This window comes from Barbus barbus (assembly GCF_936440315.1).
Source record: "Barbus barbus genome assembly, chromosome: 31".
Classification (NCBI taxonomy): domain Eukaryota; kingdom Metazoa; phylum Chordata; class Actinopteri; order Cypriniformes; family Cyprinidae; genus Barbus; species Barbus barbus.
In genome coordinates, this window is record NC_136759.1 from 7,144,212 (window position 1) to 7,164,394 (window position 20,183).

Here is a 20,183-nt window from a genome sequence, read left to right on the forward strand (position 1 = left end):
AACAATGAAAAATATATTTTTACAGCATGTTAATTCTTCCATGATAGTATGAACTAACAAAGAACAATTTTTTTAAAGCATTTATTAATCTTTTTAATGTTAGAAAATTAGTCATGTTCAAAAGATAAACTTTAAAATGTAATAATATATAAACACATTTTGGAATTAATATTGATCAACATTAAATGGTATATAATTATTAATGATTATATATATATATATATATATATATATATATATATATATATATATATATATATATATATATATATAATGATAGCTACAGACACCAAACTCGGTACATAAATTGTTCTTATTAATCCGGACAACTTTCTAATTTACAGTCATTAGCTACGACCAACAGGAAATCGGCTATTTTTTTTTTTTATGTGTTTTTTTTTTTTTAAACGGGCTGTAAACAAATTCATACTCCTTCAAGCAGAAACCAAAAATTCACACCAAACATTTTTTCACATGCTTCCAAGATACTGAAGATGCTACATTGCGGACTGATTTAGGATATCTTGAACGGTGATTTAATGGCAATTTATTAAAGTTACAGTAAAAAAGAACACTTTTTTTTTTTATCTTTAAAGAGCAGCTTCCAAACACTTCATAAAAAATTACATACACAGAACAAGACAGTCTGAGATATGTGATTAATTTCATGAATTTACAATACACTATGGAGAGCAGAAAATTAAAACTATCAGAGTTCTCCTGTCTCTGTGCTTCTAATGTGTGCGGTGGGTGACTGGGTGGGTGACTGACTGTGTGAGTTCAGTGAGTGTGGAGGGGGAGAGAGAGAGAGAGAGAGAGAGAGGGTCTGTTTAAACTTCTCAATAAAATCCTTAAAAAATGCTTATAAAGCATTAAAGGTTTTGATAACACTTTATAATTAAGTCTCTTTTGTTAACAGTAGGGAATGCATTAATTAACATGAACTAACAATGAAAAATATATTTTTTACAGCATGTTAATTCTTCATTGATAGTATGAACTTACAATGAACAAAATATTTTTAATATTAGAAAAATAGTCATGTTCAAAAGATAAAACTTTAAAATGTAATAATATATTAACACATTTTGGAATTGATTTTGATAAACATTAAATGGTATATATTTATTAATGATGTAAATTAACAACAGTTAAATAATGTTGTTTTTAACATTGGTTAATTCACAAATAACATTAAATATTAACAATATATGTTTTACTTTATTCATTTGTGTTAGAATAAATTATTCATGTTAGTTAATGGAAAAATAAATCATTAAAAAATGCTTATAAATCATTAAAACCTTTGGTAACTATAATAATTTCTCATTTGTTAGCATTAGTAAATGCATTAACTAACATCAACTACCAATGAAAAATATATTTTCACAGAATTTAAAGTTTTATATGTTGTTCTGTGTGTGTGTGTTTCACAGAGTTGATGGTTTGGAATAACCCTTTAATTGCCGTATCCCTTAAAACCAAACTGCCAGAGGGTTACTGTAATGTGTGTGCTCGCTGGGCACCGTTTTATCGATGCCACCGGGATGGCGTATGCTGACGGCTTGGGCCCGTCATCGCTGCTCGCAGCTATATTATATAAGTTGCTTTGTGAACACATTTGTTTTGTAAGGTATTTGTCTTGTTAGATATTAAAACTTGGCAACAAGTCAAAAAATTAAGAAGTTAAATGGATAAAAATTCATAAAAATTAATTTAAGCACTGTGTTGCTCCACACCAAAATGATTTTTTGTCATTAATCACTTACCCCCATGTTGTTCCAAAACCCGTAAAAGCCTCGTTCATCTTCGGAAAACAATTTGAGATATTTTGGATGAAAACCGGGAAGCTTGTGACTGTCCCATTGACTGCCAAACAATTAACACTGTCAAGGCACAGAAAAGTATAAAAAACATTATCAGAATTGTTCATCTGCCATCAGTGGTTCAACCGTAACGTTATGAAAAAAATACGCAAAGAAAAAAAATAACGACTTATAACTTTATTCAACAGTTAGTCTCCTCTGTGTCAGCGTAGCGCCATTTTGGAGAATATCTACCGAACGCAAAAAAGTATTCTCGTAGCTTTATAAAGTTAAGGTTGAACCACTGATGGCAGATGGACTATTCTGACGATGTTTTTTATACTTTTCTGTGCCTTGACAGTGTTAATTGTTTGGCAGTCAATGGGACAGTCACAAGCCTCCCAGTTTTTATCCAAAATATCTTAAATTGTGTTCTGAAGATGAACGAAGCTTTTACGGGTTTGGAACGACATGGGGGTAAGTGATTAATGACAAAATTTTCATTTTGGGGTGGAGTAAGGGCTGGCGCCAAAGGGGGGCATTCGCGGGCCATGCCCCCCCCCAAACGAGTTACTGTGCCCGCCACTTTCCATCCCTTTCCCTCCTTGCTGAACGTGATCGATTTCGAAAGCGAAAGTGAAACCGATAAAACAGCGCACATAAGAAAGCGATTGCATGCTTTAGCGAGCATCAGATTGCACGCATGCGTCCCCCCTGGACCGGAATTGCTAAAATAATGACTGTTTCAAACAGGTTTGATTCTTCTGACTGTCATTGGTCAAACAGTTAGTCCCAACCCAAACACACCTCATTGGTTGAAACACAGACAGCTTACTTATAGTTGTCTCAGCATATTAAGGTGGGTTAGGAGAAAGTATTTTAGCAATTAAATTATTACTCTACAACATTCAAAACTGATTGTACTGGTTTCTTAACTTTCTTCTCAATCGTGATGTTAAGATAAAAACGTGACTTTGTACAGAATGATGACTTAGATCTTGGATTATGTTTGTGTGTGTTTCGTGGGAAACAGAACTCTAGTCAGTATTTTTTTTAAACAGGACCCTTGAGACCACCGTAACAACTGCCAGGTGCTCCACTGTGAGACTGAGAGTGAGAGTCAGACACACACACACACACACAGCCTGACCACCAGTGATCTGTCTCTGAGGATTTAGTGGCCTGGTGTGGTAATTGAGTTTGCTGACCTGTAGACTGACCCTGGTGGAGAGCAAGAAAATGACATTAAATAGGAGTCACATCAGAGGCCTGGCTGTGTGTGTTTGTGTCACAAAGGTAATAGTGTAATACTCGCCTCTAAAAAGACCGTACACAGACCACTGAGATGATGCACGCTATTACAAGCACATGCACACTTACACACACACACTGACATACACAGGTGTTTCTTCAACTACAGCAACTTTTATGCCCCTGGGGGTTGTTTTTTTCTTTTGTTAAAGGTACAGATTTGTTTCTTTCTTCTTTTTTTTTATTACATTTTAGATATTAGAATAGAAAGCAGTTATTTTAAATTGTAATAATGTTTTACAATATTACTATTTGTACTGTATTTGTATGCAGCCTTGATGAATATCAGATAACCCTAACTTTCCAAAAACATGGTAAAGCATGTTTTTAAAAGTTTATTTTGTGAAACGCTACAGGGCCAAAAGTGGCCACAGTTGAAGAAACACCCCCACACACGCACACAGCTGTACCTCTGCGCTACTGCGCCCCAGGCTCCGTGTTTATTGGTGAGGATGTTGAGGATCTTCTGTTTCAGCTGATTGGCTGTCACATGATCGCGGTGTTTGGCGGCACTGATGAGGTGATCACACATGGTCTCCTCTTCTTTCCTGTCTGCCGCGTACTGTGCGCAGTTAGACTGACCGAAATATGGATGAAAGAAAGAGAGAGAGAAAAGATGTAAAAGATTAACGTCACAATGAATCAGTATACTGAAAACAAGAATGATGCTACTGCATGAAGTAGAACTGAGGGATAGCTCATCCAAAAAGAAAAGTGTCCTTATTGATGTATTCCTCATGTCATTTCAAACATGAATAACATTATTTCTGCTGTGGAACAAAGACGACGACATTTTAAAAAGGGTCCATTTGAAAAAATTTGTCCATACAATGAAAATCAATGAGGTCCAGTGTTGGTTTGACTTTCAATCACCTCATAGAGTTTCATTATATGAACAAAAACAGTTAAAACATTCTTAAGAACATCATCTTTTGTGTTCTGCAGTTTAAAGCAGGTCATACAGGTTTGGAACGACGTGAGGGTGTTGTCTGTTCCTTTAAGAACAATGAATGTCTTCCATTACTTTACCATGTCAACGTACAACATATATTGTATATTCACCATTTACTTCTCATGTTGTTCTAAACCTAAATGATGTTCTCACTACTGTGGAACACACAAGAATATATTTTACAGAATATCTGCCTTTTTTTTTTTTTTTGTCCAATAAAGTCCTGTGTTGTTTTGGACCCCAATGACTTTCATTATACGGACAAAAACAGCTGAATCATTCCTCAAAACAACCTATTTCGTGTTCTTCAGTAGAAAGAAAGTCATACAGATTTGGAACGACAAGATGGTGTTTCATTTTTGGATGAACTGTCTCTTTAAGAACAAAGAATGTCTTCCAATGCTTTACCATGTTGACATACAATATATATTGCATTTTAGTTTCTTATTAACTCATCCTCATGTTGTTCCAAAACTAAATATCATTCTCACTTCTGTGGAAGACAAAATAAGATATTTTACAGAGTTTTGTTTGTTTGTTTGTTTCCATACATTGAAAGTCAATAAGGTCCTGTGTGGTTTTGGACCCCACTGACTTTCATTATATGGACAAAAACAGCTGAAACATTCCACAAAACAACATCTTTTGTGTTCTGCAGAAGAAAGAAAGTCATACAGGTTTGGAACGACAAGTTGGTGTTTTCATTTTTGGATTAACTGTTCCTTTAAAAACATAAAATGTATTCCATTACCATGTCATATATACAACATATTACGGAATTAATAACTTAATTATCTCAGAATTACGAGATAATTAAGTCATTAATTCAGAAAAACAGAGCAAAAACTTTTTTTAATGAAAAATTATCTCGTAATTCTGAGATAATTAAGTCGTTAATTCAGAAAAAGAGCAAAAACTTTTTTTTTCATGAAAAATTATCTCGTAATTCTGAGATAATTAAGTCGTTAATTCAGAAAAACAGAGTATATTTTTTTTCCTCAAGTGAATGCAATACGCTTCCGTAACATATATCTTAGTACTTTCCCTTTTAAAGTAAAGGGGTTTTAAAGGCACTTAAAATTCAGTATATCTATAGACACTACCAGATGAGAACAAAACTTGAACTGAATTGAGCTGTATGATGACTATTGTCTTTTGTAGAGATGCTTTATTGCTGAATTGAATGCTGAACTTAATTAAATCAACATTGCTGCCTCCTGAAGAGCTGCATATAAGTGAACTTGTTTTATAATTTAACTTTACATTTTCACTGCACTGAACTGTCTTTTTCAGAGATGTGTTACAGCAGAATTTGAATTTGTTTCATATTTTAAGAAGTCTACATTATTGATCCTGATATTTTTCAGTATATTACCATGCAGCTGCATCTGTATTGTATAAAGCACTATATAAAAAAAGGTGACTTGACTTTAAAGTTCACTTTATACACAGACTGAAGCTAAAAACAGGCACTATAAACAGCACTGAGACTAAAAGGCCTCTCAGACTAAGGGTGACGTGAAGCAGCCCGACGACTTTATCTTCCCCGCTACAATAAGATTGTCTTCCCACGTGGACCCCGGGGGGGATCTCTTGCTAATATTCAAAATCTAATTTGCTAACACAGGCTGGTGGGGTGCAGGGGAACAGAGAGGATGGGTGAGGGGAAGTAATTGAATTTCCTTCCTTATATTTGAATTCTGTCAGATATTATACCTCGACATATTCTTCAAACGGCCGATAACTCAATCTCCTGGTGTCATCTCGCCTTACCATGCGCCGCGCTGACAAATATCAAACGTTATTTATCATTTTAAGGGAGGATATGAGGGTTGAAAGTGACACCAGCTTAATTGTAAAAATATCTTATCTGCTTACAGAAACTTCAATCTGTAGACGGAGGTAATAAAGAAGAAGAGGAACTGTGAACCATCCTTCTCCAAGACGGGACTGAGGGGTAAGATGACGTCTCCGGTTAGCGCCGGCTACGTTTTATCTAGCGGGCCAAGGATCCTCAAGAGCAGTATATAAAACAGGCTGCACGCTCCAGATAAGAAACCCATCACTCCATCACTACATGTACTCCTGCGTTTGAGTAAAAGAGTGTGTGTTCACCTCATACTGATGCCATGCACATGCCCTCAGAGTTTCATATCATAGATACATGATGACAGATTCCACAGCAAGTGCTGCTAAAGCTTGATTTACATTTACAGAGCCCACTGAATCTCTGTCAGAATAATAAAAAGAGGTTGATACTGATATTCTAAGAAGTTAGTGTAACATTAATCTTTAAAATTAATATATTACAGTAATAAGGTACAAGAGGCTGCGTTATATTGTGAATACAGTCACGACTAAAGGCTAAAACACGATCTTAACCATATACATGTATATTATATATATATACATATTAGTGCTGTCAAACAATTAATCGCGATTATATATACTATGAATTATATGAATATAAATATATACATGTAAATGTTTTCAAAATATATACTGCATGTGTATTTATAAACATAATAATTATACACAGTACACATATATATATTATGTAACAGCACTAATATATATATATATATATATATATATACACACACACACACACACACACAGTATAATGTTTAATATTAAAATACATTTATTAGTATATTATTAAATGTCTAAACATTTTATATTAGCCTTTATCTGCTTTACAATAAATTTTCTACATAATAAAATACAATGATACATAATTGTATATAATTATATACATTTAGAGGTTATAATTTTGTAATTAGTATAAATATTCATATAAATCCCCTTCCCCAATAACTATATTCACAATACATCCTGTCCTCAAGCATTTTACATATTTAAAATAAAATTAATAATATTTTTGGTTTATCTTTTAATATATATTTTATGCTACAGAGTATTTTTTTTTTTCAAAAAAAATATTAGGTTTTATTATGAACAATTTAATGAAATTAAAAGCTGTCAAATCAAAAAGGTACAAATATCTAGCTCCCATCTAAACCTTAACAGAGAGAAATACTAATAAAAAGAACACTGTATTCTGTCTCTTGATAGAAACAGCTAATAGTTTTAAATGAGACACGAATACAAACTCTAAACATTGTTCCTTACTTTTCAGAGTGCGCTTATGTATAATTTAGGGACGAGTTATTAAATTTCTCAGCACTGAGCTAATATCTGTGGATTAATCCCCTGTTGGAGACATGAGCAGAGGATTATGGGCCTCCCCCACTGCTGGCTTTACTATAGATTTTCTCTCTCATGTTGTATCGGATTCGCAAAAATAGATTTCTTTTTAGATTATTTAGTTTCATATGGATTCAGTGTGGGATTAGAGTTCTGATCTGGGATTGATTATAATCTAGTTTGCGTTTTAGCAGATCTAGCTAATTAATTCAGTCATATTACACTCTAAAATATCTCAATCCTGAACTGATCCATGCAGATCTGTAAAACGTCATCTACCTCAAACTCTGCATGCTTGTGGACGTCCTCGGCTCGCTGTCTGTTGAGGATAAACTCTGCTTCATTGGCCACTCGAACGATATGATCCTTCATGGCATGACAAAGGAGTCTAGAATAAAGAAAATACGGATTTCAACTGGGAATTTAAAAAATGGCATTCAGTCAGTGCCTAAACACATATAAAGTACACATCTGCACATCACACACATCACAATTCTCTGTTTTATACCCTTATAGAAAATGCATTCATTCATTTTATGGGATCTAGGCTACTTTGCTTTAATTGTCATTTTACACATCATTAAGTCAGCTTTCATTAACAAGAACCTTGGCGTTTCTGTGGAACACTATTCTCTTCCCATCCCACAGAGAGGCTTCAATCTGGTGCAGCATTCAAATGTCCATGCTTCTTTAAGTGTTGACAAGCAATAAATAACATTTGGAGCTCAGAGGAAGAAGACAAAAATAGTCAACAACCTCAATCTCAGCATGATAACAGCTCAAATTTAAATCTAGGGCACGACTTCTTCAGCACTGGCAGAAAAGCTTGAAAATCCACAGCAAAACATTTAATGAGAATTTCTAGTGTTACAAACAAGCAGAACATGTTGTGGGCTTGGTGACTTATATGAGGGTGCTAGTGAAACAGAACAAGGGCTCCAAATCAGTGGCACAGGGGCCACATAGGTCCCAAACGGTGACATGGTGCGGCTCATAAATCACAGATGCCCTACTAAAAACTGAATGTATCTAAATACACTGGAATAGGCTGTTATTTAAACACTCCAAGGCTGAAAGTTCCAGCATTTACTTCAGAAATAACTCCAACAAGCAAAGTACACAGAACTTTAATACACAGTACTTTAATACTTGTAATTTAGTTTGTTATTAGAACATAAGCAGACGTCCCAAGAGGCCAAACACAACAGTAGTCGCATTAAATTGTTCAAATAAACTAGCCAGTGAATATATGGAGTGCAACTGCTAGCTTCTGGAAGAAAAATCACCTTCATTCTGTCCATAGTTTTTTTTTTTTTTTTTTCAATGCTTACACACAAAAATCTCCAAAGACAGACCTACTGTACCATCAGTTCTAAATGCTTTACTTTTTAAATAAATAAATATGTATAAACAGTAAGTATATTTACATTTCAATCAACTCCTATTTATCAAAATCCTAATTTATTATAAGTATTATATTTTATGCATATGCATTCATCATACACTATTTACCATTCAAAAGTATATGGACAAAAAATATTGTCACAGTGATGCAAAGCTAATTTTTTTGCAGCCATTACTCCAGTATCACATTATCCTTCAGAAATCATAAGAAATAATATGCTGATTTGGCACTCAAGTAACTTTAGAATTTTTTTTTAACAATGTAAACTTTCACAGTTTTGATCGAACCAGCTAAATAAATGTATTAATTTTTAAAAAGCCTCCAAACTTTTAAATGCTATAGACTTTAATTTTGGAATTCCTGGTGAATAAATAATTAATAAAATATAATTAATAATTTATTAATCCCCATTAATAAATAAAGGCACTGCTGCTAGAAGCAGCCATCCACTCCCATAAAACATTGCAAAATACATATTTATATCACTTAATTTAATCCCCGTGAGAAAAATGAATGGGAAAATGCTTCCAGTCGACCACTGGAGAAGGATTTAGAGGGTCACTGATACAAACAGACAGAGAGACAGATAGACAGACAGGTAGAGCAGTGAATGACTGATGTACCAGCACCCTGGACAGCGACTATCTCTGCTGACTCAGGCTTATTGTCCAAATGTGTGGGTGTGTGTGTGTGTGTGTGTGTGTGCACAGATGGGTCAGCAGATGGGTCAGCTGCCCTGGATCAGCTCGGCAACAACGATTCAAAGCCTAAACCTGACAAACACATGGACACAGACACACAAAGACACAATCTTTTCTGAGACAGAAAACTGTACCTAAAAATAATAAGCCACAGCCATATCAACCTGTAGCCCAAGACCGGTTGCCCACTGAAGCTAAGCAGGGTTGAGCCTGGTCAGTACCTGGATGGGAGACCTCCGGTGAAAACTAGGTTGCTGTAGGGTGCTCACCCTGTGGTCTGTGTGGGTCCTAACGCCCCGGTATAGTGACGGGGACACTATACTGTCAAAAAGCACCGTCTTTCGGATGAGACGTTAAACCGAGGTCCTGACTCTCTGTGGTCATTAAAAATCCCATGGCACTTCTCGTAAAGAGTAGGGGTGTAACCCCGGTGTCCTGGCCAAATTCCCTCTACTGGCCCTTGTCTATCATGGCCTCCTAATAATCCCCATACACTTGGTTGGCTCTATGACTCCCTCTCCTCTCCACCTGTAGCTGGTGTGTGGTGAGCGCACTGGCGCCGTTGTGCTGTGGCTGCCGTCGCATCATCCAAGTGGATGCTGCACACTGGTGGTGGTTGACGAGAGACCCCCCACATGATTGTAAAGCGCTTTGGGTGTACAGCAATACACAATAAGGCGCTATATAAATGCATCATCATTCATTCATTCAAAAAAAATAAAACAGCATGCTGGATATGTATAAAGACTAAAAGGAGGTACACATTCTGGACAGGAAGTACATCAGCGGGTTTTATACAGCCACTCTCTTTCAACACGCTTATCTCAGCATATTTTCCACCCTGGTCAACCACTTCCACACAAAAAACACACAGACAGTAGCCAAACTAGCGGGACGAGAGGCTTAGAGGCTAATCTGGTTCCCTCCCTGTTCTCTAGTCTGCCTCAGAGATGCCATGGTAACCCCACAGCCCAGGGGTTGTGCATCAGATAACCCGTTTAGAGTGACAGTAGCTACAGTGTGAGCTAGTAATGATGTTTGAGGAGCAGACATGAGACTTTACCTTCCCTCGTTGATAAGCTCAATGAAAGCCAGGCCAGCGTTCTTCTGGATAGAGTTCTGCCACTCCTGAAAGAAACAAACAATTGTTGTGTGTACTGTGTTCATTTTTCATCAGTATGATTAAAGACGGCTAGTGTAACAGGGGGAAAAGTATATCAAAAATAATATAAGCGTCGTTGTTGTTGATTGAATTCATTAATTTTGAAACTTTTTTTGTCTAATACAAAGTCACATTTTAATGTTAAATGTTTAAATGTTATAATCCATGATACAAATATTAAGCATTACATTTCTAACACTTCAATAGTATATTATAAAAATATTAATATGTAATTAATATTTATTGTTAAATTAATTTTTATTTGTTAGAAAATTATATTAAATACATATTTATTTTAATAACTTCTAAATATTATGAACCAGTGCTATTTTATTTATTTTTTTTAGTTAAAGTTTGGTAATTTACTTTCATTTTTAAAATTCAATTTTAGTTTTCATTATTTTAGTACTTAAATATTTAACTTAAATGGGACATTTTTTTATATTTTATTTCACATATTTGTTTTTATTATTTTACATTCAGTTTCAATTAACTATAATAACCATATATATAAAATTTAATATTTAAACTTTTATATAATACAGATATAAAATTATACACACAGAGAGAGAGAGAGAGAGAGAGAGAGAGAGAGAGATAGAGAGATAGAAAACTGACTTTAATAATATTATTTATATTTGGTTGTGTTATTTCTCCCACTTTTATTGTCACTTTTGAACAAACAAAGTCCATTTCCAGTCACACTGCATTTTATGTATAAAGTGTAAAATATGATTTAATTTTGTGAATTTAAGACATACACAAATATGCATGACAACAAGAGAGTTGATTTATTGTTAGATCCAAATAAGTGCTGGTAAAATGGATTAATCCATTTGGAACATCTGTAAAACAAAAAATAAAAATACAACCAGTGGCAAAAACATCTGCACACCAAAACATCTCTCTCCTAAAGTCTCATGTTAAGCCTAAATGAAACATCTAGCGATAATGATCGCAGCAAATTGGATTGCTATGTATTTGAGAAAGCAAAGATGGCTTTGAGGTCACATCCAGTCTATGCGATCGAGAGCCAAAGCCATAAAAAGCCTGGAACTGGGCCCTATGCGTGCGCAAGCATCTTTTCTTCCTCTGCGCAAACATCCGTAAGCACAGGAGAGATGTAATTGCTGAATGAAACTGTATCCTTTTGCCCCTTAAACACAGCCATTTCCTCCCTGTGAGCACCCAGTGACAGATCACCGAAGACCTCCGTCTAGAGACAGACCCTCTCGCCTCGCCTCCAGCGCTTTTGAGGCCTTAGGGAACGTCTCACGCCCTCCCTCTCCCCGTTTCCCGGGCTCTCCTTCCTCCGCTGTCTCTCACACACAAAGCGCGGGTCTGGAGATGATTAAAAGGCAGTTGTGCTTCTCACTATGGGAAATTCTCCTCTGTTCTCCTGTTTGCTCTCTAAGGTGCGAGTTAAGGGGGAAGACCATAAGATGGGTTGAAGTTCAAAAGGAAAGAGGGAATTTGCAAAATGTGGGCCTCAAAAATATTCCCCTGTCCCGTGGTGAGGGAGTCGGGGTGAGAAAAGAGCCGATCGGGATGGATGTGAACGATGCCCTCAGAATAATTGTGTTTTATGCATTTTTCACAGACGGTCTATGTGTTTGGAGCATTCTTTTAATTGTTTTATTCCCCAGTTTCATATTATGACATTCATGTTTTCTGTAAAGACCACTGTAAACACTATTTTTAAAGGTGCTGTATAAATAAAGCTTTATTTAGTCAGTGGTGACAGGGAATGCTGGGAAATATGGCCTTTCGGTGGTTGGGTGGTTTTAATCGGTAATATACAGAGGCCCAAAAAAGAATTTTGGACTTGAAAGTTTTTAACTGTGAAATGTCAGAACTAACCACACTTTTCTGAGCCATTTTTGCTATTTCTTCTACACAACTGGCTCCAGATTTATTCAAATAAATAAAAAATGAATGGCTGTATGAATACTATGGCAAGGACCACTAAGGTTTGACTTCCAAATAATCATCTTCATCATCATTATTTTCTCTTTTTCAACAGATTATGCAGAGCAGCCCATTTATTTCCAAAAAATGTAACGTCTTAATTATATCAATAATTACACACACATAATCTTTCAAAAGTTTGGGCCAGTTTTTGAATGTTTTTGAAAGAAATCTCTTATGCTCAGCAAGAGATTAGATAGATAGATAGATAGATAGATAGATAGATAGATAGATAGATAGATAGATAGATAGATAGATAGATAGATAGATAGATAGATAGATAGATAGATAGATAGATAGATAGATAGATAGATAGATAGATAGATAGATGAAATTTAGCTCAGGATACTGAATACTTTTGCAAGGTACTGTAATGCACAGAAATTCATGTATTTTACAATGTGGCTTTAAGGGATAATTTTCCTAGAAATCTGTCATCATTTTCTTCTGTGGAACACAAACAAAGATATTTAGATATTTAGATAACTGTTTGGACCCCATCACATTTCATTCACAGAAAAAAATAAAGCAGAAGTATGAAACAACATGAGAGTCAGTAATTGATAACAGAATTTAAAATTATTTAAATGAAAAATACTTTTGGAGGCACTGTAAAACCACAGAACAGAACCGATAAACTGAGTAGACTATGAAGAAAATATCAAAGTTAGAGGGGGGAGGGGGGGATCAAAAATCACACACACTGGTGAGCATCCTCACTACCCCTCACTGAGCCAGAAAGAGACAACACTGAGGCGCATCTGGTCTCCAAATGTTGCAACTGACCAAATATGCCTCCCTCTCTCTATTTCTTCTCCACCATTTATTATCTACTCAGCAGTCAGGCGGTTCGTCGCCTGGGATCGGCTGCCTCAGCTCAGTGTTTCTTCACTAGCCTCCGCTCAAGCAGAGCAGCACCCACGTGACAAAAATAAATAAGGAAATAGATGCAGATGTGGGGCACACTGGGCTGCCAAAAGAAAATGACATCAGCCAAGACCCAGAGCCAAGTCCCAGTCCGCTGTCTCTTCTCAAGTAGACTTCGCACTAGCACTGTAACACACTTCTTTTTTCTCTTTCTCTTCATGCTGGAGATTGAGGGTCCCCAGTGAGAGGTGAGTGTGATTGTGAGGGGATTTTGGGGGGCTCAGACGAGTATGCCATCCATGTGATGTGCATTAGCGATGACATGTACCTCCAGAAGGAGGTAATGCGATCCCTTATGTAAAAGAGAAGATCACTTCCGGCCTGCCATCTCCAGCGAGGGACTTATACTGGGGAAAGCTGACACACTGAGCTGATGCAGAGAGTTTATCTTGTACTTTAGCACAGGGGTTTTCAAACTGCGGTCTGAGGAGCCCCAAGGGGCCGTAAGGGGGCCCATGGAAAAGAGAAAAATATTTGGAAAACAGAACAAAAATGTAAATAAATAAATATATAAAAAAGAACAAAACAACAACAATAGTAACAACCCCAAAATAATTATATATGGAACATATATGAATGAATGAACCAATAAATAAAAAGTATCAACTTAATAAAGGAATGATAATAAATAATATATAAACAAATGTATAAACCTAATAGAAATTCAAGTAATAGTAAATAATTAAAATGTCAGCTAAATAGAAAAATAATAATCATAATAAACAAATAAAAATATGCATATGAAATAAATAAAAATAAAAGTAATAATAAATAATTTTACATATTACATAAAATGAAACAAAAAACTAATACATAAATGTTACTTAAATAGAAAGTACTACTATAATAATAATTAAGTTATTAATTATTTGTTAATTATTAATTGTTATTCATGAAAGAAAGAAAGAAAGAAAGAAAGAAAGAAAGAAAGAAAGAAAGAAAGAAAGAAAGAAAGAAAGAAAGAACAGTGTCAATTAATTCTAAATAAAAATAAATCTACTAATGTAATATAATATTAATTGTATTACATATAATAATTAATTCAATTAATTCTAAATAAAAATAAAAGTAATACCATATAGTTGCACATATTACATAAAAACAAAAAATAAATATATAAAGTGTTACTTTAATAGAAAGTACTATTATAATAATTGTTATTAATTAATTGTTAAATAATTAATTGTTATTCAAGAAAGAAAGAAAGAAAGAGAGTCTAATTAATTACAAAGTAAATAATTTTCAGAATTTTTAGATATTTTATTTTTTTTACAGTTTAAATAGGTGTTTGTAGTTATGGCCTTTATATTTAATCATATCTGTGTTATCACACTCTAAATTAGTACTTCACCTTTGACCTTTATATTTGATCCAGAGTTTATGATCTTTTCGCATATTTCTACTTGCATTGTTTATGTACTTTCTTTATTCATATAACAGGATGAAAATATGAGAAAATTCTCTTTTTGTACTCAAGCCAATTGGTTCTCTTATCTCTCGTGATTACGACTGCACTGTCTGACAAGTCACCTCCTTGCTTGACTGAAAACTTGAGTAGATACTTTTTCAAAGCCAAGAACTTAATTTCACTCAAACTCCAATCATCTTTTAACCTCCGCTTCCAAATTCCAGTCACAGCTGTCAAGCACTCCTGTCAAAACTTCCTGCCAAAACGTACTCAGCTGAGAACGCAGTCATTGCCACAAAAACCGTGGGAGGAAAAAAATTGTAGTTGTAGCACTTGCGCTTGAGCTGTGCACCTCAGCAAGCCAGTTTTTTTCCTCCCCCAGCTTTGTAACCCACAAACTTTAATGGCTCTTGAGAATTTGCAGCATCTCAATACAACCTGTCAAGAGACAGAGGGAGCGCTTTGCTTTTATCTGCTCAGCACTGCTCCCGACATCTGGAGGCCATCCATCGGTAAATCTCTCTGGCTCCACATTAGATCCTTTATGTATGTTTAAGCTGGTACACGAAACAGACCCGGCTGACCTCTGCGGCACCCGCTGCCACTTGACTGGATAGAGACACTGGCTGTCGGCGGCCGTAGATGAATAACAGTGATTAGGAGGCATAAATAAAAAAGTGCAAGATGATTATCGCTAATTTATTCATAAAAGTGACAGTTCGCGAAACAGAGTGGGTCGTAAGGTCGCGAGCGGTGAACGTCCCGCTGTCTGGATGCATTAGTGCGGAGATGAAAAGGGGAAAGGCTTGAGGTTGTTGGAATCGCAGCAAGGACGTCTCCCGCCGCGACATGATTCGTAATGGGATGTGCGGTGTGTTCAGCATTTATTAACGAGGCGGTTCCCAAAAATGAAATCATTTTAGCACCCTCATGAGTTTAGATGTTCAAACAGCTGTTTTCTACACAATTTCTATACAGGGTGGACATTTCAGCAAGACAATAATTCTAAAAATACTACCAAGCAAACTCTCAGTTGGTTTCAGTGAAAGAAAATAAAACCGCTAGAATGGCCCAGCCTGACTTGAATCCAATAGAACATCTATGGAAAGAACTAAAAATCAGAGTTCATAGAAGAGGCCCACAGAACCTTCAATATTTTAAGACTGTTTGTATTTGTATAGAAGAATGGGCCAAAATCACACCTGAGCAATGCATGCAACTAGTTTTTCTATACAGGAGGCATCTTCAACCTGTCATTACCAAAAAAGGCGTTTGTACTAAGTGTTAAATAAATTTCAGTAAGTGTGTTCTATACTTTTTCCCTGTCATTCCATTTCATTACACATAACTGTCATGGATGTATGGATTACTTGGGTTGTTACCGTATGTATGTGTTTGTATGTTACCAACATTTGGTGAAAATTTCATGTTAACAGCACCTTTAGAAATATATTTACTGAGAAAAACGGTGACGTGTTCAAGACTTATTTTACCCGCTGTATATATAGTTTGAATGAAAAGGAGTATTTATAAGTATGTATCTCGTGTGTGTGTGTGTGTGTGTGTGTGTGTGAGTGTGTATATATATATATATATATATATATATTTTTTTTTTTTTTTTTTTTCAGATAAGTGCTGGTCTTTTGCACTTCCATATTTATATATAGCACAACTGTATTCAACAGCAATAATAATGAAAAGTGTTTTTGACCATTGTTACGAAATAACTGTTTATTGTTCAAAGAATTCTTAAGAATAAATTCTCATGGTTTCCAAAAAAAAATAAAAAAATCAAGCAGCACAACTGTATTCAACATCAATAATAACAAAAAAAGGTTTCTTGAATATTGTTTGTTACAAAATAAATTTCAGTTTCAAATAAATGCTGTTATTTTGAAATTTCTATTCATCAAAAAATTCTGAAAATCAATAAATAAATATTATGCAGCACAACTGCATAAAAATCAGCTTTTCCATCTCGGGAATAAATTCCATTTTACAATACATCAAATTAGAAAACAATTATTTTCAAATGTAATAATATTTCACGATATAACAGTTTTTTACAGTATTTTTGATCCAATAAATGCAGCCTTGGTGAGCATAAGAGACTTCTTTCAAAAGCATTAAAAAATCTTACCGACCCTAATTCGTTCCCTTCCTCTAATTCTCTTGTACTTCCTCTCTCACTCACCCGCTCATCTAAAGAATCAAGCCTTTTGTTTTTCAAGCCCTCTGGTTTGGGCAACATGTTCTAAATCAGATCCTACAGCGAGCCGGTTATGAAGGCTTTGGCTTCACAGAGACTTTCCGACGTCTGAAAGCCGTTTTGGGCCCAGGCTCTGGTTTCATCCCCTCTTTGGGCAATCGATATATCAGGCTGTTTTTACCCTGGGAGCTTCTAATGGCAAGAGCTCTTGGAGATCTGGTAACATTATATGTCTAACAGGGGCGGAGGAAGAGAAAACCAGGAGCTAGAGTCTCAATGTGATGCTTCACTCGGCAATAAATCCAAGTGGCAACAAAGCGGGCAGACGGCATAAAACAGATACGAGCTAAAAAAATAATAATAAAATCCAAACGTTCAATGCAACCAGGGAAAGGATGTCTGAAATCTTCAAAAGGAGAAGAGTAGAACAGCAGGACGCATCCGGAGCGCCACAGCGTCTGGAGGACACACTTTTGTCAGGACAAACTAATAGCAAATGTACAGATCGACTCAAGGTTAGTGGTATGGACTGCATAGAGTCAGAGGTGCCATTCAACAACTAAAAGCTCCTGCCCCGCCGAGCTCTCCGACCGGCTGGATTCTGAGAAAGAGATGCTGAGGTAATGGCTTCCTTATGGACTCCCGGCGCAAGAGTGATGGGCTGACAGAAGGTATGTTAAATATCTCCCGCTCTGAGTACAACATCGGGACCCTGACCCCTTTGAAAGGGAAGGCTTAACAAGAGACTCCGAAGGTCAGCGAGCTGTAATATGTCACTGGGATTTAAAGGGAAGACGACTGCGGTGTGTTTACATGAGCTGGGGTTACAATACTTTCAGTCCAAGAAAGAAAAATGTGGGAAAAGGTAGGAATAATTTAACCCTGTAATGCCTACTGTATTATATATGATACACACATTTCAAAGGCCTCTAAATTACAGTCTTTCCAGAAAAACATTTCATAATTTAAGTAGCCTCTCATTGATTTACACTACAAACTATTAGAATTTCAACTTACATTTTTTACTTTCAACTTTGGCCATAACTGTTGACATAACTGCACCAAATTTTAATATTTTTGGTCTCTGAATATAACTGAGGTATTTTCTCCTCTTAAAATACAGTATGAGCTATATATTTTTTTCTATATCATATTATATGAGTTCAAAAAGCTTGATGTATCAAATATGATACTAATAGGTTGTCCAAAAAAATTATCATTATATTTCTGACTAATATTTCATATGTCAGGCTTTACAAAATTAAAATTACCCCATGATTTACTCACCCTCAAGTCTTTCTAGGTGTATATGACTTTCTTCTTTCAGACGAATACAATCGGAGTCGTACTAAAAAATGTCATTTTTTTATATAAAATTATTTATATATAAAAAAGCTTTATAATGGCAGTGAATGGGTGTTGATATTGAGTAGTCCAATAGAATTCTAATAAAGTGCATCTATCCATCATAGCATAAACTCCATTGAGAATATGCAGGAGCAAAGGAAGCAAAGTTTCCTTTGTTTAGGAAACAGAAAACCAGTCTCCTCTAGGCTTATATCAAAATCCTCTAATATTTTTCTTTACACATCCTCGTTTTGTACTTCTGATTCATGGAAGCCAGAGATTACGGTTTATAAAGTTTTAAATATGGATATTTTTCATACAAAAATGCATTGATATGCTTCAGGAGGCCTTTATTAAACTCCTGGAGCTGTGTGAAGCACATTTTATTATAGATGGATGCACTTTTTTGGACTTCAAAATCTCGACCACCATTCACTGCCATTATAAAGCTTGGAAGAGCCAGGACATATTTTAATATAACTCCAGTTGTATTCATCTCAAAGAACAAAGTCATATTCACCTAGAATGGCTCGAGGGTGAGGGTGATAGCTTTAATATCATAGGCCGAGTCTGGTTTGACATTTCACTTGAGGTTGGCTTTGAGAAATGAATGTGTTAATGAGCAGTCATGTTTGTGTATTGTCATCCAGACAAATATTTAACCAGCTCATTGTGACTATTAACAATAGACAATATGTCATGCAGCTGGAAACAACATTAGAATGATAAAGAAAACAAAAAAAGAGAGATAACTCACCTGAGAACATAACAGCATAACTAGTTCCACTACCGAGGTGCTCGACTTCATGCACACCAGACCTAGAGAAAAGAAAGAACACAGAAATTAATCATTCTTCTTCCCCATATTCATAAACACACACACACACACACACACACACACACACACACACACACACAAAAGCAAAACAAACCTTAGAGATTGTTTGTTTTTACATTTGCTTTTACCTATCATAACTATGCATGTTATACATCTGCAAGGGTTAGTCAAGGGCAGGCTGTCCACATGGCCTCAGAAAAGTGTACTGAATTGTCCCAAAATGCAACCATTTAATGTCACGCAATCATCCAGGCCAGTTCTGATGAGTTATGTTTTGAAGTTGAGACTGAATGTCTCTTGTCGTCAGTGCGTTAAGGCTAACAGCTCGCGGGGTCACTAATAAGGTCTCGAGAGGTCAGAGGTCATCTGCTGCATGCCAGTGTGAGATCTAAAGCCAAGGCCATGGTCTCGCTTGCATACTTCTCAAACCTTGCTAGAATAAGGACGCCACTGATACAGATAGAACAATATATCTTCCAAAAATGTGAGGGCAGGAATTTTAGTACAGGGGTACATATAGGCACATCTCTTTTTTTCTCATACAGGCACCATTCTCTTCAAATCAGATGATGTTTCAGTAAAATATGCCGTTTTAAATGAAAAGCCTGTTGTTCATTGAATATAAAGGACAGTTGGTTAACCTCACTGATAAACAAGGTAATTGTAAATGACATGTGCAATTATTGCCAGACATATAAGACAAACTTTCTCTCTCAAACACACACACTCACATACGCACACCTGCATTAACATACAAACACAGCACATAGTTGATGTCCTTGTTTGCATGAGCCAGTAAAGTCAGAGAGACAGGACTCTAATGAGAGAAAGATGAGGGGGACAGAGAGAGAGAGAGAGACAGAGCTCAGTATGAATGTGGTGTGATGAGATTCAGTGGAAGTGATGAAAGATTATTGACTATTGTGTCATTATTACTATTATT

General features: G+C 35.6%; 1 protein-coding gene across 2 annotated transcripts in view; it reads right to left on the reverse strand.

The window, feature by feature from the left end:
• The window catches only part of LOC306851657 (neurobeachin-like), a gene marked incomplete at its 5' end in the record, with an annotated part of 296,026 nt that overhangs the window by 130,899 nt on the left and 144,944 nt on the right, over window positions 1–20,183 (reverse strand). For both annotated transcript variants that reach the window (XM_079388064.1, XM_079388063.1), the window contains 4 exons: window positions 3,527–3,693; window positions 7,555–7,663; window positions 10,445–10,509; window positions 19,160–19,221. In XM_079388064.1, coding sequence (XP_079244190.1) covers window positions 3,527–3,693; window positions 7,555–7,663; window positions 10,445–10,509; window positions 19,160–19,221 — 403 coding nt within the window. The remainder of the gene's footprint in view (window positions 1–3,526; window positions 3,694–7,554; window positions 7,664–10,444; window positions 10,510–19,159; window positions 19,222–20,183) is intronic.